A 26,017-nucleotide genomic window follows, 5' to 3' on the forward strand; every position below is an offset into this window, starting at 1 on the left:
AGCAGATGAGATACAGGATTATCATTTATAGATGCCAAGTCATCAGTAAAACTGAAGTCATATCTCAAAGAAATAATTACAATCATGCAAATCTATGACACCAAGTCCACAATGAAATATATCCTCATAAAAAAAAAGAAGTTACAACACAGGCACTCCAGAAATTTGAAAAATGACACTTCCATAGTGAGCCACAGTCACAGAAACTACTGGAGAGATCCAACATTTTAGGACAAAGTATTTAGTGAATGCATCTACTTTATCAAGTTTTATTTCAACCATTTAACTTAGACAAGAAGCTGGCTTCAGAAATTACTCTCTACCTGCAATAACATGTAAGGAAAAAAGGCAAAGCTGTGGAGAACACAATGTAAGTACTAAATCTCACTGAAGAGCATCACATTAAATAAATCTTCCCCTCATCAGCAAGGTCTGGAATTGGTGGGAGGGGGAATCAAATAAAACTGGAATAAAAAGAAGAAATAAACCAAGTATAACAAATCCATGGAATGGTTTGGTTTGGAAGGGATCTTAAAGATCATTTAGTTCTAACCCCCCTACCACATGTAGGGACACCCACTCTACCAGATTCCTCCAAGCCCCATTCAACTTTGCCTTGAACACTTCTTGGGTTTCAGCATCTACAACTCTGGACAACTTGTGCCAGTGCCTCACCACCCACACACAAAGAATGTCTTCCTCATACCCCATCTAACACTGTCCTCTTCCAGTTTAAAGCAGTTCTCCCTCGTCCTGTCACTCCAGGCCTTTGTCCAAAGTGCCTCTTCAGCTCTCTTTGGGGACTGCTACAAAGGTCTCCCCAGAGTCCTCTCTTCTCTAGGCTGAAGAACACAGAATTTCTCATCCTGTGTCCACAGCAGGAGTGTTCCTTCATGGTCTCCTCTGGGCTCACTCTAACAGCTCCATGTACTTCTTATCCTGGGGGTCCCAGAGGTGGATGCAGCTCTCCAGGGAGGGTCTCACCAGTGCAGAGCAGGGGGGCAGAATCCCCTCCCTCGTCCTGCTGGCCACACTGCTGCTGCTGCAGCTCAGATGCACGTGGCCTTCGGGGCTGCAAGTGTGCAGTGCTGGGTCACATCGAGCTTCTCATCACCAACACTCCCAAGTCCTTCTTCCTCAGGGTGCTCTCAATCCATTCTCCACCCAGCCTGCACTTGGGATTGCTCCAGCTCAAGTGGAGGAGCTTGCACTTGGCCTTGGTGAGAGCTGAACTCCTAAGCCTGTGAAGCTCCCCTGGATGGCATCCCTTCCCTCCAGTGTGACTGCACCCCTCAGGCTGGTGTCATCAGCAACCTACTGAAGGGACACTCAACCCTATTTTCCATGTCACCAACAGCACCAACCCCTGAGGGACATCCCTCATCCCTGGTTTTCACTTGGGACATCACACAGCTGACCACAACACCCAGGGGCAACCACCAGCCAAATCCTTATCCACTGTGTGCAACAGTGCAGTCCTCTAAACACCAGGGCTAAGATACCCATTTCTGACAATTAACTGTGGAGTTATAAAAATGCCTGCTTTTTGAGGCACCTCTGCAGAGAAAAGCACCAAACTGATTCAAGTAAGAACCTAAGAACACTACAGTTCCAGCCAAAAAGCAAGAAACACCAAGACAAGTATGGAGGAAGTATTTGTGCTTTAACACTTGGAAATTGGGCTATTAGTAACCCAAAAATTAATTTAAAGGCTACATTAATTAAATAAAAAAAGTTATCACTGGTATTGACAATTAACATGAGGTAAATAGGATAGTGAGATGAGCAGGCTCTTACCTGAACCTTGATGTTTTAAATTTCTTCTTGGATATCAGTACAGGGGGTTTCTCAGAATAATGCAGACGTAGCCTTATTTCTGTCTGACATGTCAGCCACCCGGCATCCACAGTTTTAATACCATCTACCAAAAGCCACACAGAAAGGAGAAAACATTTTAGTAACTTATTTTAGGGATGTCTAGGCAGTTCCTCTTGCCATCACCTTCCACATAATCCTCCTTATCACCAGCCTAGGTGTACAGTAATGCAAGAAGCTGGGTGCAGCCTTTCCCCAGAGCAGCCAACAGGAACTGCAGCTGTCTGCTGGATTTTAATGGGGTTAAACAGGAACACTGATCATGTGTAAACTACCTGCAGGACAGCACTGAGCAACATTCCCTTGTCCTGGGATCTCTCCATGCATGGAATAACACTGACAGGAGCTCTGGAGGCTCATAAGCAATCAGAGGCTCCCTGTTTCTGATGAGATACAGGTGTGCCCTTAGCTCATCATAATCAGTGCCAGTAAAGCAGTGCAAGTCTGCAGGACAGGGTACAGCAACAGTTTTGATGAAAAGTGGGGAGAATCCTCACCCTGAACATCAAAACAAAGGGAAGTCTGCAAGCAGGAGGACCAGAAGCTGCAAACCAGGTGCTGGAGCAAACCCCAGAATTTTGAAGAGTTCCTGAAGAGCCAAACATTTGATGAGGATATGAGGGGGAAATGGAAAAGCTTGAAGACAAGATTTATGAGGTATGATAAGGAGTTACTTTCAGTGTCAGAGGACTGAACATTAAGTGAGAGGTGGGTCAGAACTGTCCAGAAGTGAGACATTTGTGCACACACAAGAACACGAGGTGTGGGCTTACAAGAACCTTTTGGCAGCTGCATCTCTGACTGAAGAGGCAGAGTGGGTACATTCAGTGTGATTATGTTTTTCCAAGCATGAAGAGTTATAATATATATTATATATAGTATATCATTATATAATATATATATTATATAACATATATATGTTTTTCCTAGCATGAGGCTAGGTACTAGGAGAAAGCTAAGCCTATTCTGTATTTTCAAAAAATGCATGCTCATCATTTAAAGTTCCCAAGTTTCAACCTTTAACACCATCAGAGTGAAAAAACTTCAACTCATCCTAACACTCTTTTATTAACATTAGAGGGGATAAGAGCCTGAGTGTGAACTCACAAATGCTGGATACAAAAATAACTGTAAAAGCAAATTATTATTATATATATTATAGGCAATTTTCTCAAAATCTACAATCTCAAATATTTTTCAATTACAAGACTTATCCTTATTTAAATTAAATTCATGGTAAAGAACAGAATATATCTAAGTTAATATATCTCACTTACTACAGATTCCAAAGTGTCCATCATCGACAGTAATTTCATTTTCTAGAATTAAAAGGAACGGAAAAGAATGGGAAAAAGTTAATTAGTATTCACATTTAGAAACCATTGCCAAGTTAAATTAATTCTACTTCTCCACTTCACTTCTAAAAAGTGCATCTAAAAAAAGGCAGGAAAACTGAAATGGACAAAGCAGCATGTTTTTTGCAACCTTCTATAAAGATTTACCTCAATTTCTGTTTTTTCTCAGTTTCTGCACAAAAAAAAAAAAAAACAACCAACACACAAAATACCACATTTCACTTCAAGTAATCTGAACTGAGAGTAAAAAGGTTGCACTATTTTCTGGCTTGCTGCAGTATTTTGCTGATAACTACATCCCACTAGTATCTAAGAGGCTTTACTTATAAGACATTAAATTTTCCTGCAAACATACAAGAAAGTTGTTCTGCTGCACATTTAAAGCTTTTAAATCGGGTCAGTCACAATTAAAATGCTTATTCTGCCCACATGACAGAAACCAACCTAGCATCAAATACTGAAAAAGCTCACTTCACACTTATTTTTGTCCTTACTCTTTCCAAACCTTGAAGAACTGAAATCTTAAGGCACTAAGTAAATTCACCAGCATTAACAGAACTGTGAAAGTCTAAACAAACCATGCATTTCTCAAAACATAAAACTTCACATAATCTTGCCTCTACAGTGGTTAATCCCTTTTTTTTTCTCCCTAAGAAGCATTTGGCTCCTAACCTTATTTCTTAATAAGCACAGGCAACAATTTAGGATCAAAATGACCCAGTGCTAACATACTGTGCACTGCTGCATTTTCTTAAAAACTGCTTGTGAAGAATTGAGTATTACTTGGGGTAAAAAAAAAAAAAATCTCAACTTGGAATGAGGTAATCTAAATTTAGAGATAAAGTCTAGGCTCTAGCAGAGGATAGGCTGCTTCTCTTATCAGTTACTGACAAATACAGAAATAACCTTCTTACAGGAATAGAAACACTACTAATTCAAGTGAAATTAAAAAAAAAAAGGCAAAGGGAGAACATGGGGAACGTGGTCATGGTACTATTAATGACTAACAAACAGATTCTTTGATACCACCTTCTTTCTAAAAGACATTTTTTCAAATAATTAGGAAGTTTCTTAACAAATGTGAACTTCTAAGTGTGGAGAAAATAGTATTTTTTATGTGCTAGAAAAGACAGCGCATAAAACATGCCATAGCAGCATAAGAGATCTAAACTACAAGCTACATTCAAAGGTTATTTCAGTCACTCTTAAACCCCAAACTTTTTCCCTGTTCAGAAAAGCATTAGTAACTCATATGCAAGTCTGCATGCCACCTTTTCTTTCAGCAAAATACATTTGTGCTAAATTGCCGGGTAAATAAGTGCATTCATGTTGCTATTTTCATTAATCCATTTACTTATAGAAGCCTAATTAAACATTTTTTTGTTTAAAATTTTACTAATTAAATAGTACTTAAAAAAAAAAAACAGCAGTGACTTCACACCCTCCCCCCCATTTTCTTTAAAAAAGATCATATGGATCCTTAGTCTCAAAGAATTAAGCTTACAGAAAATTATTAAATTTTCAAATGAATAAAAAAACCAACCCACATAATCTTAAGGATGACAGCAAAGAATTCCACATCCACTTCCATTTTGAAGCCACTTATGTATATATACATATATATTTTGAGAGTAAGGCCCATGTTGTGCAAAGAAAAAGTCGATACCTCCCACACATTAATAAATTTAAGTACTTTATAGCTATCAATCCCTCTAAACCAGTGTGCAGCATATCAGCAATCTTATGCATATGCCTCAAACAGATGCAGTTGATGCCCATACCTAAAGGGGTAATTGATCGTGGTTGTAGATGAGTCTCCCACGTGTGAACTATGACTTCGCAGGGACCATCGATAGTCTGTAATTTAAAAGTTAAATGTCTGCAATAATTTCTTTTGTTAGATCTGACTTTGTACCCATGAAGCTGTTTGGGATGGTTGTGAACTAAACTTAAGAGATTTAAGAAAGCAAAAGAAGGAGGAGAAGAAGAAAGGGAGAGGAACAGAGAGAGAAAAAGACTGAAGAAGAAAGAAAGAAAACAGATGAGGCTTCTTACCCCTGCAACTGCGGATGACTCTGTTTAATGTGTTGTGAATACATATGACAAAACTTGTGACAGTCTGACATGGCAGAGAAGTTACATGGAATCATTAAACTTTTACTGCTAACAGATGCTCTGCTGGACTACCTTAGTTTCCTTCTGATACAAAAAAAAAAAAAAAAAAAAAAAAAAAAAAAAAATCTGAATTCATTAAGAGTGCTCACTTTGTTCTCAAGCTACAGCAACAGTTTATGAAAAACATACCCCACATATCTAATTCCAAACAGCACTCAGCACCTACTCATGCACATAGCAGTTGCAGGGGTGAGCTCTTCTTCAAAATTTGCCTTACAAAATTCAAAGGCTATATAAAACACAGTTATTTTAGTTGTGGCACTGGAAAGCAAGTCATTTATCATCTAATTAAAACATAAATAATTGACCCAATCAGCCAGCAATGAAGACCCTGCAGACTATTCCAGCTAGAGCAGGATAAATTAGATACTTTCATTAAAAAGAAATATTGTCCACCAAAAGAACACATTTGTTGACAAACATAGCCAAGACTCAGATAACCAGAGCAGTAACACAAACTCTTCTTTCAGAACAACTTAACTTTGAAATAGCTTTCTAGGTAAAAGCTTTTAGGTAACCACAACTTAACAACAGAGAGAACATGTCTGATTCCCAGTTCAGTCACCCTGAGAAGTTTCCCCTAGCATGGCACAAGTTGTTACTATTAGATGTAAAAACCACTGCCAAATAGCTGCAATTTGTCATTTTGATGTTTTGGAGCCTAAGTAACTCTTATTTCCAAAAAAAATTTGCTACTATTGCCAAAGACATGGAAACTTCAACACCAGCTAGTCCCAGCAGCTCAGGTTCTTGTTTGATTTCAGACCCACAGGGACATCCAGCCAAGCTTCAAACTCAGCAGTACAATTACACAGGACCACAATGCTTTGTTCCATTACAGCTCACCCTGTAAATTCTTTACAAGCAGGTGGGATTTCTTGACATACACTGAGCACATTTCATCTCCCAAGCCTTTGGGTGAGTTAACAGCAAGCAAACACCAAACATTTAACAAGAGCTCAGTAGGATGGCTTTGCTCTGTGAGTCTCAGCTAAAGCAACGCTCCTAACAAGTGCAGAGGCATCCACACTTAAAGGTCATGTCAGAATAAAATACATATGCTTAGTTATGTTTTAAAGACTGCATGTAAAATAGAAATCAAATTGTATTACTGCTTCCAGTTTATTCCTGTTATGGAGCAGTTTTAATTCCCAACTTCTCACTGCTGCCACAATGACCACACTTAGGATTTCTAGAGAAGTAAATAATGAGAAGTTTCTTTCCCCTTCTTTCACAGCACAGTGACATTTGCCTGTCACAATGACAGTTTCTAAAGCTGCAAACCATGTTTGTCAGCAGGAAGGCTGTCATTTACTCCCACCATGCAGGCATGCAAAATCTCCAACAGCAGCTCCCACAATCATGTGCACAAGTTTAGTTTGTGAACCTGGGCAATGCAAATCTTCCTAACATGGACTGATCTGTCTCCTTTAAAATTAAGCAAAGGTTTTTCCTTGTAAAACCCCCAATGTATAAAATGTATGAAAATACCAATTTATTTCTTACATTTCTGTAACTGTCCATTCTAAAGTTAGGTTCTAAAATGCTGAATGAATTTGAATAACATATGCCAGATACATTCAGCACAATTTCCTCTCCTGAAAGGAATACAATGCACTGACTGTGCATTTATTCCCAGGAACCCTCAACACTTTCCATACTAAGAAGAGCCAAGCAAAGCTACTTGAAAAAAAAGGGCAATTGATTAGGGAACAGGCACAGACACCACTAAGAACCCTCTCAATCCCTGCTCAGACAATCTCTAAGTTTACAGGCATTTAAAAAAAGTTTTAATTACATGTAACAGAAGCCATTGTTACAATGAGGTCGAAACAGCAATGTCATTTCCGTGGCATATACTGACCACATCTGAAAAGCAGCCCAGCTGAGCAGCAGAACTAAATTATGTGCCATCAATATTAACAGTATGGTAATATTGCCTAAAAGGAGAGTTTCTAAAGGACAGTCTTAAAAAGGGCATCCATTGAAATGTCACATCAAGCATCTCACAGGCAGTACACTGAGTGGCACTGTGGATCCTTTGCTACTAATACAGACACTTTCATTTTTTTTAAAAGCCAACACAAACATTATGTTGCTTGATCTCAATTAGCTGAACATCTGATTCAATTTTAAAGGACATCTTAAAGGATTTTTAAAGGAACTTCCTTTAAAAATCAAGTCTTCTTCCATTATAAGAAGCTGGGGCCTCCCTCCCCAGCAGTCATTAGACACTTTGGAAGGGAAAAATGCCTATCTAGCATAATGATTGTGAGGTTCAAAGCAGATGCACCATCTGCATGAAGTGCCTGGGTACTCAGTACAATTAAATAATGAAAACACTTCTGAGGATGTTTAAATGGTAATTTAGGAGATCAGTTTCAAGGTTCCTGCTTTAAGGCAGCACAATAGAGTAGGCATTAGGGGATGGGGGGAAAACCCAAACCAAACCTTAAAAATGCCACACAAACACATTTATCCAAGTGCACTTCACTAATTAAAACTATGTTTCAAGAATAATAATCTACTTCAATAATATGAAACAGCTAAATTAGACTTAATTGCTAAAGCTGCATTTCTGACCAAAATCTCTCTGGATTTCTGTGCCAAGTAGAAGACAATAATTAAGCACTAAACTGAATGATTAAAGCCATTTAGCCATTGCTTGCAAGGCAGCAGCACAAAAAAGTCACCTGGCAAGAAATGCTGAGCTCAGTACTTCCAATAACAGTTTCACACACTATCTGCTATCTCAGCAAATAATAATGCCTTTGTTACTATCATGACAACCACGGGTTCTTAATCTACAAAAAGCTTTTCTAAAGCATTAATTACTGAGTCTAGGTCTAAGTTTCACTTTTATTACTACAGTCCAGACACTAAATGGATTTATTTAATTGCACTTTAAAAAAGTAGATCTAACTCTCATTTGAAACCTCTGTAATTAAAGAGAAAGTGTGAAAAATGTCCTCCAATCCAGTTTTTAAAGTCCTGCTACATGCACAGACAGCTTAGTTATTTCACACTTGCCTTGAAAGAAGTAGCCCTGAACTTGGCATGTTTATTTATAGTTGTAAAAGCAAATGCAGAACACAGCTGAACAGATTAAGGTGTGTTCCTTACTCAGGTTTTCGAATATGCATCATGCGAACAATGCATGGAAAATTATTCTTCTAAAACCTAAGGTACACAGAAGGCAAATTCCAGCCAAGGGAGTTTTGGTGTGCATCACACAAACCCCTCACAACCCACTGCCACAAACAGAGAGTGAGTGTAGAATAAAACCCAGGAAGATCCTCACAGGGAGCTCACTGGTCCCAGACTATGTTCAATGCAAGAACAACCTCGACCAAAATACTTGAAGTTACTGGCTCATTTCATCCAAGTGTGTGTATTTGTTTTTCTTTTTAAATGCTTAAGATGAAAATGTTTGCAACACAGTTGCATATCTCTTGATATGCAGTAGCCAAGACCTGACACCAATTTGATAGGAACATGTTCTTTGGTTATATATTTGTATTAATGCAAAAAATTCTACGAATCTCAATATATTGAGTGTTTTAAAAAAACCCTGCTCCATTTACATAACCACAATTATGTTAACACCAATATACTTCACTACAAACAAGATTTTTCATTACATCATACTTTCGTTCAAGTAAAAAAAAATTAAGATCAAATTATGACCTTCTTAAAGGGATGTGAGAAAAAGACATCACTTTTTTTTTTTTTTTTAATAAAATGTCAATTATTCTATCTATTTTCACATCTAGCCTGTAGCACTACTATGGGTAATCCAGGAACTACCATTTCTCTGTGTCAACATGTATCACCCCCATTTTTGCCACCGTGTCCAACTCAAGCATCTTCACAGATGCAATTGCTGTAGAAGTTGCTAACTTCAGGTGGATCTGTCATCAGCATGATTTACTAATTATGTCATGTCAAATTCATGTACTCAGACTTGAACATATGCTTAAGATTATTACACTGTTCTAGTACAGATAAAATTGATGTAAAAAATTAAGTGTCAGAGATCATATATTGCCAGCTTGTCAAATTTAGGAGATCAATCACATGCAATGCTTAATGAAAAAAAATCTGAAATAAAAATATGCAGAATAATTTAACTTAGAAGTATCTTTTCCTTATCAGCATTTCTTTATTGCTAAAGTTCTCCATGTAGTGTCTCACTTACACTATACTGTACATGAAATTCCTGTTACTTTTTCATTGTTCTGCAAGAGGTTTACAAAAAGAGGAAGAAACCAACATTGTACCTGGATTTCTTTCCTTCAAAAGACTTTATTTTATGAGAAAAATTTTATTTTATGAGAAATAAAGTCCTGTGCATTTAACAGGTACAAGTCAGACAGCACTAAGCTGGCAACCCTGCACCCCAGGAATTCACATATACTTTGTTTTGTAGGGTGGTTTCCATTTTTCCTGCCCTTTACCCTGATATTGCATAAAATTCATACTTACCTTGGCAGACCCTGCATCACACGGTGCACGATACAGAGCACCTACTCAAAGAAACACACTCACCAATACACAGGGTAAGCTTTTGCAAATGGTAAAACAGAAATTGTATTGTCTATCAACTAGGGCTCAGCTTCTGCTCACTAACTCTGCTTTCTGAGTGTGCTATTGCTTACATTTAAACTTCTGGGCATTTGCAAAAATAAATATAAGAGTCCCATTAGAGCTGCTGAGCTGTAAGAATTAATCTACTTTTGGCCTCAGTTTGACCTCAACAAAAGAAATCTATTACTGACCTTCCCTTCTTTTGCCTCAAAGTATCAATTTGAATACCAGTTTCTGGTATTTAAACTAGATTATATCACATGCTGTAATGAAAAAAACAGAATTGTGTTTCATTTGAAATTAGTATCCTTCACTGAAATTACACCTCTGTCAAATGCGGGTTTTTTAGTTAAAAAAAGGCTGGCAGAAACTTACATGCTCTTGACAGTAATTTGAAATTTTTAAAAGATATTGATGAGCTGGTTCTGTAACTCCTTTGCACATTTACCTACAGCCTTCATAATCCCAGTTTCAATGAGGAACTAAAGCCCAGGGTGAATAGCTAAAGGATATTAACAGAATAAGAAAGACAGCAAAGGCAGCATTACATTTCTTAAGGTTATTACTTGTTATTATGAAAAACAGTTCAAGGGTAGCTGCTTATTTTCCCAACTTAGCTTAGCTTTTTCCTGGATGCAGCCTATTCCCATCTGAAGAACTTCCCCCTGCCCTAGTGCAATGTTTACAAAGCAGTACACTGCCACATACATTAAACTCTAATTTATGTAACTTTAAGTCTTATGCTATGCAACTTTCAATACCTGTAAAAACACAGCTGTCTCTGTCTCTTGGCTCTTTTTTTTCCCTCCAAGTTGTGCAAATACCTATATACAAACATACAGAAAACAATGGGATGCCTCATCCCTTGTTTCATCTTTTCACTTCAAGAGATTAACTTATGCTAATTATGCAGCACAAAATCTGGTTAATACTTCTCATACTTCACAAAAACAAATCTGCAGTGATTTCAAAAACTTTCAGAATTTTAATGCACCTCCTACACTAACCATTTTTCTCCTACTATCACTTGCTTCCATCCTATCATATAGGATAGATATCACATACTATCACATTCCTTCCATGGATCACTTGAGATCCATATGCAACCATATTCTAACTATGAGAACTTCATCATATTATTTAAGCTTTATAATAATGTCAGGGTTTTTTTAACCACTGAAATTTTTATAACACTAACACTGGTAAAAAAAAAGAAGAGAATATAATTAAAGGTAACAGCATATGGTCCTGTACTTCCAGAAGTGAACTGTATTTCCACAGATGTTTTAGTGTTTCACATGTAGCAATTCAAGACTTATCTCTAAAAAAAACTCATGTTTAACTCAGGAAATCCTTTTTTTATTTCAACTATGGGAATTTTTACTAGGGATGAGCCAACTTAAAGTAGACAAGGTTGTACATACCTTAGGTTCTAGAAAGTATCCTTTAAAATACCGATACTGAACAGGAACTCCTCTAGGAAGCTCTACAGTAGTTTTCCATCTTTTCTCAAACAGACTGTGGAGAGAAAAAAAGGAAACAACCAACCAAAAAAAAAAGTCTCAAAATACAGCCTAACAGCCACCTCAGGCACATGTCTAAGTAATATTCTAAAATAAAGTCTAGTGAATTGTTGCAAGGAAAGTTCTTACGAAGTACCTTAGCCAAACATGTACAGAACACGAGAGGTACTTAGAATTGAAACTGAACTTTTTGATCGGCAGATCTGAAGTGCTCTAAGAGAGCAAGAATTCTCACCCCCGTTGAACAGATGGGGAAAACATGGTGAAGTGACTCAGAGACTCAGCCAGGATCACGCAGCCAGTCACTGACAGAATTACAGACACAGCCTGCAAGCCTTATTTTCCTTCACCACAGAGCTGCCATAAGCTGGCACCATTTTAAGAAAATACTGAATTCTTCCACTGCATTTAAGCTTTCTTTATGTACACTCATGCTTATACAGACATCCCATTCCCCTTAAGAATTTTAATGCAACTCTCAGCTTAAATAATCTCCTCCCTATCATTTTCTAGCACAATAATAACTTGTTTATAGTCTTTACTTTCTTTTATTCTATACATCTCCTGTAACTTGCTGCATAGCCATGGGACTGAGAATTGCCCCAGAACAGCTTCTTAATCCAAGTATCTAAAGCTAAACTACTGAAATGCCAGCCACAACAGCAGAAGCATCATCTGTAACTAGAAAAGCACACCCAAGTTTCCTATTTTCTTAAACATATTCCTAAGCATTCAATGAGCTCAAGGGCAACACAAGAAATTCTGGAGTTCTACTAACAGTACATGCAGCTCAAGAATTTACAAACTCAAAGACAGAATAAATTTGTTGCTCCAGGACTCCAGCTACTTCAAATGGAACAAGTAAAAATATTTCAAAACAGAAGAAAAAAATCCCACCCTCCCAAAAAAAAAAAACCAAAAATCAAAACCAGCTTACTCATCCACAGTCTGGAGGACCACCGCAAGTTGGGGATTCCAATTTCCCAAAGCACTGCAGCTTCCACATATTGCAAAAACCTCTCCTAAAAAATCCAGACAGAAAAAAACCCACATTCATCATTACTTCAGGCTAGATGGCATTAAAAAGTGCCATCAGCTACAGTCAAACTTTCAAGTACTTTAAATATATACACCAGCATCACTCATCTAAAATCCCTCCTGTCCAGAAAGGAATCTTACCCCACCCAAAACTACAACAACATTTTCTTCACCATCCCAAGGACCTGAGAGAGGGACTAATGACAATCCCAGCCCTTACAAGGGTTGGCTTCCAAACCATTCTTAAGCAATAGTGTTCAAAACATCTCTGGGAATGTAGGAGACAAACTTTCACAGTAAAATGTTTTATCTCAAGATAACATGGTTATTTCCCTAGATACTCTGCATTTTTTAATGTATGTCCATATTCCCTCAAATTCATACCAACAATTTAGAAAGCACAGACAAACAGGAAGTTGCTGGCATTATTCCCAAGGCAACATACCCAATGAATTTGATTCCCAAGAGAAATAAAGTTAATTTTGCTGCTATGCTTTCAGTTTTTACTGGGTATCAAAACACAACATTGTTACACAAAAAACCCACATGAAATTGTCACACTTCTCTTAATGCATACATACACATAGAACCCAAAAGGTCACAACAGTATATTTAATTTTGGGATACCCCAAAGTGACCATTGCAACTTACCCTTGTTTTTAATATAAAACCTATAAGTATCTTATATAGTAAGAACAACAATGATAAATACATGAAATTGTCACACTTCTCTTAATGCATACATACACACAGAACCCAAAAGGTCACAACAGTATATTTAATTTTGGGATATCCCAAAGTGACCATTGCAACTTACCCTTGTTTTTAATATAAAACCTATATGTATCTGACTGTAAGAACAACAATGATAAATACTAATGGAAAGAACAAGTTACTATTTTGCTCTTACAGGTTTTCAACAAGATTTTTAGACATAATAAAAAGCTGTTGCAGAATGAGCAAATATGGAGTTTTAAAGTACAGTTAGGCACCACAAAAGAATGGTACAAGCCTCTCTGACTTATTTCCTGTTCTCAAAGTGAGTACTGTGGGGAACAAAAAATCCCAAGACACAAGGTAGACAAGCTGTATGCAGGAAGTGTACACTACCTTTTCCTAAGCCACAAATCACAGCTGACACTTCAAAGTACACAGTTACAATTTTGAGGATGCCCTTTTGTCTCTAAAATTGTGTCCCTTTTCTCCAGTTAAATTAATAAGGGATACCACAAACCTGCTTATGAAAGAAACCTCTGCAGACCCATGGGTTGGAAAAAAAATCTACAGAAGACAAAAGTAAGAAAACTTTTGTCTGAAAGCAGCTTATTGAAGTAATTTTACATAACACCTTGAACTTCAGCAGTTTGTTTTTTTTTTTTTAATCTTTTGCTGCAATTTATTAGAAGAAGAAGCCTGAGCTTTCTGGATGCTCACTGCAAGCATACAGATACAGATAAAAATCTACATTATGAGTATATTTAGTATGCAATTGCCTATGTTAGCTTTCCCTTTTCCACCCTATCCTGAGGCACGTGATGATTTGGTTTTGCAGGGAGGAGATAAAGTGGGGAGGGAAGACCACCTGAACACCACACAGGTACAATTTCTGAGTAGAGATAGCAAAAAGAAGCTAAAATTCTTTTAATATCCCTTTAAAAGAGCAGCACTTAATAGATCTTAGTGTACACACAGCCAACCTTTGAAGTGCCATCTAATTATATTCCTCTTAATAGGTGCCAGCTGGAATAGTTCTCTGGGCTCCTATTTTAACCAAACCTGTGAATATCCAGTGACCACCTCTCACTCAGTAAGGCACCACTTGAATAGGATGTGCAGCCACCCTAAACTCCCTTCAACAGCTGTACTGAGGCTGAATTAGGATTTGTAAAACACTGCCTTAATTATCTTAATTCTGCAGCCCTTACAGTCAACTTAGAGTTGATAAAATCAGCTTTTCATTCAGGTCTATCAAGGTAGCTACTTGAAGTGTTCCCTGCCTAATTCTGAAAGCCCTCTGTCCATGCAACAAAGTTCAAAGCCTTCAGGCTTGTAAGTCTCCAGTTAAAAAAAAATTAAAAAAAAACCCCATTGTACTTCAAGCCTGCCCTTGGACCACTAGAATCAAAGCTTCAAAACCTGTTCAAGCTGCTATTAAAAATATTGGTTGTAATGAGTAGAGAGCAGGTAACCTGGCTGCGTGGCTGCTGTGAATTTTTATGACTCTGGAATTTGTTAGTGTTTGTCAGATTAGGCTCTGTGAAATGCATGGCAAACTGCCTCCCCACAGGCAATTCTGAACACTGGGGTTTGGGTTGGGTTTGCATTTCAAGCTCTGTGGTGCTCAGCTTCTCCCCTCTCCTTGCCATGGAATTCAAGGCTGCTCCTGGCAGAGCTCCTTCAGCTACTGCAAAGAAGGTTAATCTAAACCTTCTGCCCCAACTCAAAGCTTGCAACAGCCTCACTGACCCAACAAAAATAACTAAAACCCCAACAATATCCATGTTGTCATAAGTAGAAGCATCCCTTTGTACCATCTCTTAATGCTGCATTTCCAGATAATTCTTTGTGAATAGCCACTGAGGCAGGATCTAGTTCTCACTAATCCCACTTTTCATTGCAGATATTATTGGCACAGGAAGAAGTTACACATCCAAAGTCAGCTTTGCTAGTGACAGTGCCACCACAGCTGTGGAAGCAACAGTGTAAGCAGGACAAAGAGAGAACAGCTTGCAATACTCCATGGTACAGCTACACAAGTCTTGAGCTAAGGTCAATTTACTCTAAAGTTTTAACATTTTCTCCAGAATGCTATAAAAAACTCTACTCCTTACTAACGTTGACACTGAGTACCAGTTTTCAGTTCCCAAATGCCAAATCCCGAGGGAGAAACACAGGAGAGGTCTAACACAGGGCAGATGTCAAAACCTGTACAATGCTTTTATCATTTTCTTCCCTGCCAACTACAGGAGCCACTTCTGCCATCTGGCATTTGCCTGGCACAGGAATTTTGCCAATCTGCTCCTCCCACATTCATCTGCTTCTGTTAGGCAACAATCAATTACTTTTTTGGTGTAACTTCTGTGCTGGCTGTTGGCTGGGGTAGAGTTAATTTTCTTTACAACAGCTAGCAGGGGCTGTGTTTTGAATTTGTCCTGGAAGCAGTGCTGATAACAGAGGGATATTTCAGTTACTTCTGGGCACTGCTCACAGCATCAAGGCCTTTTCTGTTCTTTCCCCACCAGAGAGGGGGCTGGGAAGGAAGAAGCTGGGAAGGAACATGGCTGGGAGCAGTTTTGTGGACCTCAGTTACCAGCTGTGGTTAAACACAACTCCTTCCTTCCAAGTTCCTGAAGATGAATGTCAACATGATATGCACAATTTATCAATACCAGATTTTCATGTTCTACCTGATGTGATAATGTGATACCTTGTGTTCCTCATTTGGATAACAGAAGTTATTTTACACTTTTTTTTTTTTTTTTTTTTTTTTTTTTGCATAGACAGAATACTGAATTAAGTTGCATATTCTTTCTGTCTGTAACTTCTGATAGAGGTCACATCTTGTGAGAACTTTCAACAGGGATGCAAAGAGCATAAAAAACAGAACAAACACATCAATGCATACCTAAATATCATGGGTTAGACTACAAATGCCTGTTTCCATGGAATAAAAAGGTACTGAAGAGAGAAGATTTTAAACCAATCATAACCATTTCAGTTAGCATCAAAATCCCTAGCACATTATGAAATTTTTGTTTGGAGAACGAGGTAAAATTTATTTCCCAATTCTCATTTTCAAATTCATAGGTGAAATGTCTTAATATATTTTACAGTGATTTATCATTTTGATATTTGATCTAATATGTTCTTTTATCTCTGAGGAAAACAGACAAGACAGCCTTTGAATACTCCTCTATTAGGTTTTCTCCTACACCAACCATACAAAAAAGAGAAAGCATGATTTGAGTACCTGGTGCTGATGATCCTGTTACTTCAAAAGTAACTTGACAAGAGGTCATTTCTGCAGAACTTTTGTCTTGGGATCGTTGAAATCTCCTGTAGTGGGAAGAAAGAGAACTAATTTGAAGAACAATCACTACATTTATTGCTGCTCTAAGTAAGAGGAAACAGAAATCCCACCACTCACAGGGAAGCAAGCCACTTCTGATACTACTGTTTGAGTGAGCAGTGGAAGTAGAAAGCTCTTTAAAAGCAGCTGCAGACCCAGGAAACAGCATCCAGTTGCAACACTGGCATAAGAAAAAGACTACTAAATCAAATACCATATGCAAGTATCAGGGTCCTGCACCATTTATCAGTGAGATTTTTCAAAACTCTTTCTGACTAATTTTGCTTCCAAGGAGGCCATTGGAAGGTTTTTGAGAGATTTAAGAGTAGGACCATTGGCAAACAGTAACTTCTGTCTCATCAGTGCTATTCTTCAGCATCCTCTACAAAGCACAAGAAAGTTTCCACAGAGAAGCACAACCACCTTGAAGGAAAAGGGGAACAACCCATAAGAGATGACAGCTCTCTGCTGTCACTTGTCCATCCCTACTCCCTGCTCCCCTACTTCCAGACTTTCACAGGAAGCACCAGGAACAACTGGAAGCACCAAGCAGACTTCAAAGCAGCACAGCAGGAAGGGCCTGCCTTTAGCCAGGACAGCTGGAAGACTGACTCTGCCTCAGTTTTCTCCTCCAATGCACAACACCTCAACTGAAAAAAAACTGGCAGAACCCCATTTTCACCATTACACCAGAAACACAATTGATATATCACACCCTTTTATATTATTTACAAAAGCAGCAGTCACAGTAAAGTCTACATATGGATGTTGCTAGACTATCACCACCCAAGTGTATCCATCTGGACAGGGCTACAAAATAATTATATTAATTATGTGCACAATACATTTTGCAATGGTTTCAATTAATCCAGTTCTTTACATCGCTGTGGGGGGCTTTTTGTTCTGTGTTTTGTTTGGGTTTGTTTTTTTTTTAACCAAAGAAGTAGAATATTGCTATTTTTGAACAGGACAAATAGCACTTTATTTCAGTACAATCTTGGTCAGCAATCTTTTAATAACAACATCAGAAAGAACTAACAACACTTAAGAAAAAATTGCCTTTCATTAGCTCTACTACTACAAGGGGAAGCTCTTGCCTTCAAAGGGTAACAGGACAGTTAAATATGCTGAAAGCAAAAGATAGTCAGACACCAAATAGGAAGGGAAAAAGCAGCTCATCATCAAACCTCATCCTTTGTGGGCATTTAGAATGCTATTGCAGGTATTGAACCTTCAGAACTATTTCTTCTGGATCTTCTACTCCTCCTCCTCTCAATTCTAACTCTCCTTCCTATTACAGCTGCCTTTACTTTCCATTCTTTTTTCTCCTCCTTTATTTTCCCTCTCCATGTCAAGAAGATGACTTTTCAGTAGTAAAATGAGAGAAAAAAAAAAAAAAAAAAACAAACCAGTAGACATATAAAGGTTTCTGGTCACATATTCCAATTCTGTATTTGTCATTCACAAATTTTATCATTCTGCAAATGATAAAATCCCAGACTACTGAAGGTAGAAGTAAGCACAGCTGATAAACAGGAATTCCACGAAGGGCATGCCCTTTAGGAACTTTCCCACCTGTGTGTCATTAGTCTCTGTGTATGTTAAGTGACACATTCTAGCACTTTTTTTTTTAGCAGTTATTTATAGATAGAGAAGCACAGAATGTTTCAGCGCTGAAACTAAGACTGGGCTCAGGAAACTGGTGACAAAAAAATCTCAGTGTAATGCAGAGAATATGAATTAGTAGTGTGCATTTATGATGACACCAAGTAGTCAGGGGCTTGGCTGTGCTCACCAAATGCCTGTTTGGACAGCCTTTAACTGAAAGGGCAGAGGAGCCAAAGGGGAAATGAAGTTGGCAAAAATGCCTTGCAAAAGTCAAGCAGGAAAGTCAAGCAGGAAAGCTGATGTGTGCAGCTAGCTCCCCCAAGCAAGAAAAGAAAAGAAAACAAACAAGCAAACAAACAACCAAAAAAAACAAACAAAACAAAACAAAAAAAACCAAACAAACAAAAAAAACCCCACCTGTTTCCAGAGCCAATGTAACTATTCTAAATTTAAACTTCACAAAAACCAGCGTGTGTCCTACTGCAAATTAACTAACTACCCAACTGTTCTTAGAGAATCATCCAAAACCCTCCTAATCTATAAAGCTTTTAGCCAATCTTGTAAAAATTCTATGGACCTACTTGCAAGACAGGGGTGGGCATTTCTAAACTGCCTTGTAAAATAGGAGTAGCCAGCGGTAAGGAGGTTTTGATAAACTGACTTTGTAAAATTGCCAAAATTCTACCCAAAATGCATTTTATCTCAAAAAACCTACTCAGCCTACCCAAGGGATGGATATGAAGAAAAGAAAAATTCCACTTCACCAAGCAAGAGCAAGTTTTTTTCTAGCAGAACTGCAGGTACAGGTATTGCTCTTATATTTAGGGTCAAAGTATCACCCCTCATTCTGAAAAAAACATCTTTTCTAGCAGAACACTGAATGCAAACACACAGCAAGGAAAAACCAGATCTGCTTTTTGTTAAGGAATCAAGCCTGTGTAGTATATTATAATGCACTTATAAAAGTAGTCTGTGCTTCCAAGACATGATACAAAAACATTTTACTGCAGGGGGAGGGGAAAAAAAACCCAAACAACCTAAGTTTAGCTGTCTAGTTACTGATGGTTCCTGAAAAGAGATGATGATTTAATTCCCAAAGGGGAAGGGCAAGCTTTAACAATCAAATCCTCTGACCTCTAAGTGTCAGGCATCTTTGAAACAGGATGTTCCTTCCTTCAGATTTACAGCACTGCTTAATCAAAGAAGCTGGCAAAGAATTAACAAAATCCTCCCCACTCCTGTAATGATGGACTTTTGGGTGAAGGCAGAGAATCCTCAGCTCAGAGGGGTCATGTCATAACTGCTTAGGGGAACTGAAGCAAATTAGAACAGCTACATTAGAAATGAGAAATGTTTCCTAATCAGCAAATATTAATAACATCGACTGAGCTGATTTACAAGCTAGAAATCCTTGTGCAACAACCCTTTTTAAACAATTTCTGAGTCCAAAAGTAATAAAGCTAAATTCACATCTGCTGCATCAACAGGCATTCAGATGTTAACCCGGGTGCAAATAATTGCTCCTCTTCCTTTGGTCAGCTTTTATAGACTACAAGCACATGCAAGAAAGCAGTGAACACTTGAATCTCAGTCTTCCTCATGGGAAAGACATATCACACAGGTAGACACTTATCAGCACTTCACTAAAAATAAACCAACAAACAAACAAAAAAAAAAAACCAATACAAAACATTAATAGGAAGAAAAGAATAGGAAATCCAAACTCTCCCCTCCCTGATTCTAAAAGAGAATTTCTAGAAAATGCAGGTAAGAAAGAAAAGATGACATAACACAATCAACTATTAAAGTATCACAAAGTATCATAGATTTCCTCTAAAATGAGGTAATAAATGTCATCGTGGATGGGGAAGACCAAAATATTTTTTGGTTGTAGTTAGAAATATACCAGGACAGGGACATCATTTATTAATTCAAATCTTGAAGTTCATTTGAACCTTCTGGTTTACGGCTCTGGCCTTCAGCTTTAGTGGATTATTCTGCCCCACCCTTAACTTCCCTAACCTTTCCAATATGATTTAAGAGGTGCTGACTGCTTGCTGTACCATATCTTACATGTTTTTTCAGGATTAGCTAAATACACACCAGGTAATCTGAGGCACTCAGAGCCTAATCTGACAAACACTGAACAAATTCCAGAGTCATAAAAATTCACAGCAGCCACACAGCCAGGTTACCTGCTCTCTACTCATTACAACCAATATTTTTAATAGCAACTTGAACAGGTTTTGAAGCTTTGATTCTAGTGGTCCAAGGGCAGGCTTGAAGTACAATAGGTATTTTTTTTTTAATTTTTTTAACTGGAGACTTACAAGCCTGAAGGCCTTGAACTTTGTTGCATGGACAGAGGGCTTTCAAAATTAGGCAGGGAACACTTCAAGTAGCTACCTTGACAGACCCGAATGAAAAGCTGATTTTATCAACTCTAAGCTGACTGTAAGGGCTGCAGAATGGCTGGTCACACTTAGCATGCCCATTAAAGATAATCAGAATTTGGCAACATGCTGGTAAGAAAGCCAAAAAGCATCAGACTCACACCAAAGTGTCACATTTCTCCCCTTCTCTCCCACAAAAAGCCACCAATCTCTATCTAATAAACTAATAGTAAAAATTTCTGATGGAAAGCTATCAACTCCAAACTCTCTTGGGTGACATTACATTTAGAAATAACAGGATAATATGCAGCACAGATTTTTCCAATGAGATGAAAAAATACAGCTGACAAAGTATCTTTTTAAGGGGTGGATTTTTTTTTTTTTAATAACAAATTTTATAGGTACTTAATGGGATTTTTCTAAGGTAATTAAACAACTAAAATGAGACAACTAAGTACAAAGGTGTCACAAAACTCCTGGAGTGCATTTTAGTACTTTCAAACATATTTAGTGTAAGATTACTTCTGCCTGCTCTATTACTGAATTTGCTTAGTCAGGTGCAGAAAAATGAAGCCCGTTGTACTGGGTCTGGCTGAGATGGAGTTAATTTTCCCTCCCAGAGCTGTGCTTTGTACTGGCAGCTAGAAAGGTGTGGATAACACCCAGAGTTTCAGCTGTGCTCACACAGCACCAGCGCTGTCTCTCCAACATTCCTCACTATCACCAGGAGGCTGCGGGTGGGCAACAGAGGAGACACAGCCAGCACAGGTGACCCAAGCTGACCAAAGGGACATTCCTACATTCCTTATCCCGTGACATCTGCTCAGAGATTGGCAGATTTAAAATAAAGGGAAAAAAAAAACCTACAAGAAAGGAGGGCATTTGTTATTTAAGGCATTTGTCTTCCAGAGTATCTCCTACCCATACTGAAGCCTGGCTTCCCTAATGGGGAAGCAGAGAATAAAATCTTCTGTTTCCCTTTGCTTCTGCATAAATTATTTTTTCCTGTATTAACTGCCTCTACCTTGATCCCTGAGGGTTCTTCCACCTTTCTCCCCCTGAGGAGAGGGGTGACAGAGCTGCTCAGGTCAACCCACCAGCACCTGGGTGGTGGGCTGGGTGCACAAACAGGCTCTTTCATAATGCTAGCACATATTTCATCACAGATCGTGGTGCACAGTCCTGGAAGTGCACAATCCTAAAAGTAAACATACTTAATTATTTCAAAATATCTCTCCGTGTGTTGTATATAAAGATAAAATCAGCAAGGACTAGAAGGCCGGAGTATTTTTTTTTTTCTAATTTTTGTCATTTTGGGTTGACACTTTCCACCTTAAGAGAAGAGACTCATGATATAACAACACCCAGGAGAGTCCAACTCCAGGCTGAAGCACGGGAAAGGTGCCACAGTCCCAGCCAAGTCATTTGACAGCTGGGAGGACACACTGGCAGCACTGGGGGTGACACAGAGCACTCCTTGCAGCCTCCCCCATGAATCTGAACACAGCCCAGCACTGCTGGAGAAGGTACTGTGCTCAGATTTTACCTTCTTAAAAGATGTGCTACACGCAGCAATAGAAAATCCACCATGCATCAGGTCTGCTGCTGTGCTGAACAGGAGCTTGAGACACACACTGTGATATTCCAAAGATACCAAGTGGTATCTGGTTAATCTTGTAGTAAGATGAACAGATTTCGTTGCTTGTGGTTGGTCCTAATGAGGTATCAGATATTAGAGAATACATCTAAAGCAACAAATTAGACATGCAAGAAAATTACGTAACACTAGCTGACGACACCTGGGTTTTAGAACAGCGTCAGAGGATGTATTTGTCAGGGCATTCCCTCTAACAACTGGGAGAGAATTTTTAGAAACAGCATTACAGCATCAACTCCTTCATGTTCAACCAAACAACAAGAGGGTTCTTCCTGCCCCCTCCTTTCCTCCCCCTGCACCTTGACTGCAGGAGCAAGGACGAAGTCAGCAGGTCTCTCCTCCTGCATTGCAGTGCTGAACATTGGACAGCAAACAAACTTGCAAAGATCTGGTCATGCTGCTCTGATTCAAAAGCTGAAATTTTACCAGCAGGCTTATGCTGACATTTAGAAAGCAGCAAACCTCAAGTGATACCTCTGCAATTACATCACACTAATACACAGCAAGTGAGAAAAATATCTTGAGGATTGTATTTTCAGTATCAATTTAGCTCCCCGTCAGCCCTGGTTCTCTCTGTTCACCCACAACGTATCTGCTTTGTTTTAAGTAACAATAAGTTAATTGTTTCAGCATTTGGCATTTACCTGTCCATGTGACAGACTCTTCTGCCTCAGCTATGCCACAGCACTTTTGAGAAGTTCTTGAAACAGACAGGAAACAGCTGGGGCACGTTTGTAAGGGAGACAGAGCAGCATCAGTCTGATTCCTCTTTTCTGAAGGGCTTATTATTAACATGAGGCTGACAAGATCTTAGGCAGGCAGTAATTTAGCTCTCTGTGATCACGCTAACATTCCTCACTTAGGAATGACTTGGACAAATAACATGTATAATGCTCCCCACAGCTCTCAACAAACCACTTTTTTAACAGGTTTCCAAAGCCTGGATCCATTCTGTTGAGGGGCTACGTGCTTTACTGTAAGACTAATCACATGGCAGCTTGGGCTACCAGTGTCTATTCAAGACCAACGGCAATCTCCTATTTTTTTAACATCTTATATAGTTATTTTTCAGGAAGCAGTGCTAGAATGGAAATATATGTGATGAAAATAATTTTACTTATCAACTATTTCACCCAACCATTAACATTTTAAATACGTTGAAGGTTAACATCCATCTAACACCGCGTGCTCTGATAAATTAAAACACTGACACTAACAAGACAGGCTAGTAACTTAAAAGGAAAAAGAGAAAAATGGAATCTGTGCCTGGTTAGGGCGCAGGTAAGAGATTAACTTGTAAAGTTCCGCTTAATCTAGAGCTGCCTCACTAGCTCCTATGCGATCAGTTACATCCAACCAGGAGCCGGCAGCATCATCGCTGTGTGCTCCTTTAGTGCGGAGCCGAGACAAAGAACAGCGCAGCGCACAGCCCCACGCCCGCCGGACACGGACCGAGGGCTCCCCGCCGGACACGGAGCGAGGGCTCCCCGCCGGACACGGAGCGAGGGCTCCCCGCCGCCCCGCACCGCACGGCCCGCAGCGGGAGCCGGCGCGCCACGTCCCCGGGCCCGCCCCGGCGCGGCCGCTTGCATAATGCGGCAGCCGCGGGACCGCCCCGGGCCAGGGCTTCAGGCGGCGACGTAAACAAACAGAGCCCTAGGCCCCGCGTTCCCCGGCCCGCCGCCCGCCCGGTGACAGCCGGGGCCCGGCCGGACGGCGCGATGCGCCCGCAGCCCTCCCGGCACGGCACCCCCGCCCCGGGCCCGGCAGCACCGCGGCCGCCCCCGGGCGCACGGAGCCGCGCTCTCCCCGCCTCTCAGGAAACCTGCGGTGACGCCCCGGTGCCCGGACGACGCGCTCCTTCTCCGCGTCCCCTCAGATAACGCACGGGCCCCGCGGTGCTGCGGGGAGCGCCGCACCGCTCCCTAATGCCCTCTCCGCACAGGGCTCGAACAGAGCCGCCTCCGCCGCACCAATCGCCCCCGCCGCGACACGCGGCCGGCAGCGCCGACTGACCTGGCGGAGCGCAGCGGCGCTCCGGGCCCCCGCTCGCTCGCTCGCTCGCTCGCTTTGTGCGGGGCGGCGGACAGCGCAGCCCGGGCTCCCCGCCCTCCTGCCGGGGCCGCCGCCCGGGGCCGCCTGCCGGGGGTGGGGAGGGGGCGGCGCGGCCCCAACCGGTTCCAGCTGCCCCCCGCCAGCCACGTGACCGCGCCCGCGGCCCCGCCGCGCCCAATGGGAGCGCGGGAAGGGCCGGGGGGCGGGGCCCGTTCCTCGACAGTGGAGGAGACGGAGGGCGGGCCCGGGGCGGGGCTGGGGGAGGCGTGGGGAGCGCGGGGAGCGGGGGCGGGCGCGGCGGGGCTCGGAGGGGCACGGGGGGTTCGGGGGCGGCTCGTGGCCGCCTGCGCACGGCGGGGGAGCTCTGCCCTCCCCACCTCTCCCGAGGGCCAAACGCCAGCGCTTCCCCGCGCCATCCCCCCCCCCCCCCCGGTACCTTCCTCAGAGAGCGCGGCGCCGCTCCCCCAGCGCTCTCCCGACGCCGCAGCGCGACCCGACCTCCTCCAGCCTCCAAGGCGTCCTCACCAAGCGCCCCTTGCCGCCGCCACCACACACCCCCACAGCACTCCCGCTGGCCCCGCGGCCGGCGGCGTGCACTGACCTGGCCGAGCGCTGCAGCCGGCTGCCCACGCGTCGGTGCGGGGCTGCGAGCGGCGCTGCCCGGGGCCGCTGACAGCGGCGGGGCCGGCAGCCGGATCCAGCGGCCCCCGAGCGCACCGGGGAGGGCGCGGCCACGTGACCCGCCCGCCTGACGCGTCACCCTGCGGCCCGGCCCCGCCCCTCCCTTCCCGCCGCAGCCAATCAGGGCCGGGCGGGCGGGCGGGGCGGGAGCGGCGCGCGCCGTTCCCTTGAAAGCCCCGGCGCTGAGGGAGCGCTGAGGGCGGCGGGGCGGCTCCGCTGCCGTCCGCGGTCAGTCCGAGCCCTCCGTACCCGGCCTGGGAGCATAAGAGCTACCCTAAGGGTAGGCAGTTCTGCCTTCTAAAGGTTTACCGTGGTTCGAGCTGGCTGTAAGCCTGCGGCGCCAATGACACGTTGCGTTTTTTGTTTTTGTGGTGGTATAAAGGGGCCGGCGCTTTGCCTTTCCTCAAGGGCTTTGATTTCGCTTGTTTTGATGGTGGCCGCCTGTCCCTGTGAGCTTTTGTGTGCAGAGAAACCATTTTATCCTGTGTTGGGAGTTAGTGCTGCTACAGGAATTCTACTCTATGTTGTCCTTCAATCTGCCATTTAAATAGAGGGCTATTTTCCATTTATTCCTGCCCTGCAGATCTAAGTTTATAAGGAATTTGTGACGTTTGGGTGTTGTTGGAAAAGCTAATGTTGCTATCAGATGCTGTGAATCAGAAAAGTGTGTAATGCATCTAAACTGCCGAGGTCTCTATGTTAGTGTTTCAAGCTTCAAGGAAAGAAAGGTAGGGGGAAGTATGTAATAAAAGGAAATTATAGCTGAAAGCAGCTCCTTTTTTTAGTGAAAAAGGTAAGAGGAATTCCTCTGGGTGAGGAGGGAGGGTTGGTGGAAAGTGATTCCCTTGTTAAACACAGATGTGAAATACTCTAATTACAAACCCTTGGTATTTAGGAAAACATTAGGAGCATCACTTCTCCAGCTGTATTCACTACTGAGGGAAGAAAGGATAAAAAAACTTCAGTGAAAACAGTATTTAGAAAAGCAACTGTCTACTTTT

General features: G+C 41.2%; 1 protein-coding gene across 7 annotated transcripts in view; it reads right to left on the bottom strand.

The window, feature by feature from the left end:
• Positions 1-25,014, bottom strand: part of GPCPD1 (glycerophosphocholine phosphodiesterase 1) — a 43,202-nt gene extending 18,188 nt beyond the window's left edge. The window contains exons 1-8 of one of the 7 annotated variants that reach the window (XM_053972432.1): positions 24,937-25,014; positions 16,524-16,609; positions 12,453-12,537; positions 11,417-11,510; positions 10,754-10,816; positions 5,012-5,087; positions 3,153-3,194; positions 1,798-1,921 (exon numbers count right to left, since the gene is read on the bottom strand). In XM_053972432.1, the coding sequence (XP_053828407.1) occupies positions 1,798-1,921; positions 3,153-3,194; positions 5,012-5,087; positions 10,754-10,816; positions 11,417-11,510; positions 12,453-12,537; positions 16,524-16,572 (533 nt within the window). In that variant the 5' untranslated portion in view covers positions 16,573-16,609; positions 24,937-25,014. Of the gene's footprint in view, positions 1-1,797; positions 1,922-3,152; positions 3,195-5,011; positions 5,088-10,753; positions 10,817-11,416; positions 11,511-12,452; positions 12,538-16,523; positions 16,610-22,924; positions 23,048-24,296; positions 24,373-24,771; positions 24,898-24,936 lie in introns of those variants that run through there. The other 6 variants (XM_053972433.1, XM_053972431.1, XM_053972435.1 and 3 more) reach the window with 6 other exon arrangements.
• Between the last annotated feature and the right edge of the window lie 1,003 nt (positions 25,015-26,017).

This window comes from Vidua macroura, chromosome 3 (genome assembly GCF_024509145.1).
Source record: "Vidua macroura isolate BioBank_ID:100142 chromosome 3, ASM2450914v1, whole genome shotgun sequence".
NCBI classification, from domain to species: domain Eukaryota; kingdom Metazoa; phylum Chordata; class Aves; order Passeriformes; family Viduidae; genus Vidua; species Vidua macroura.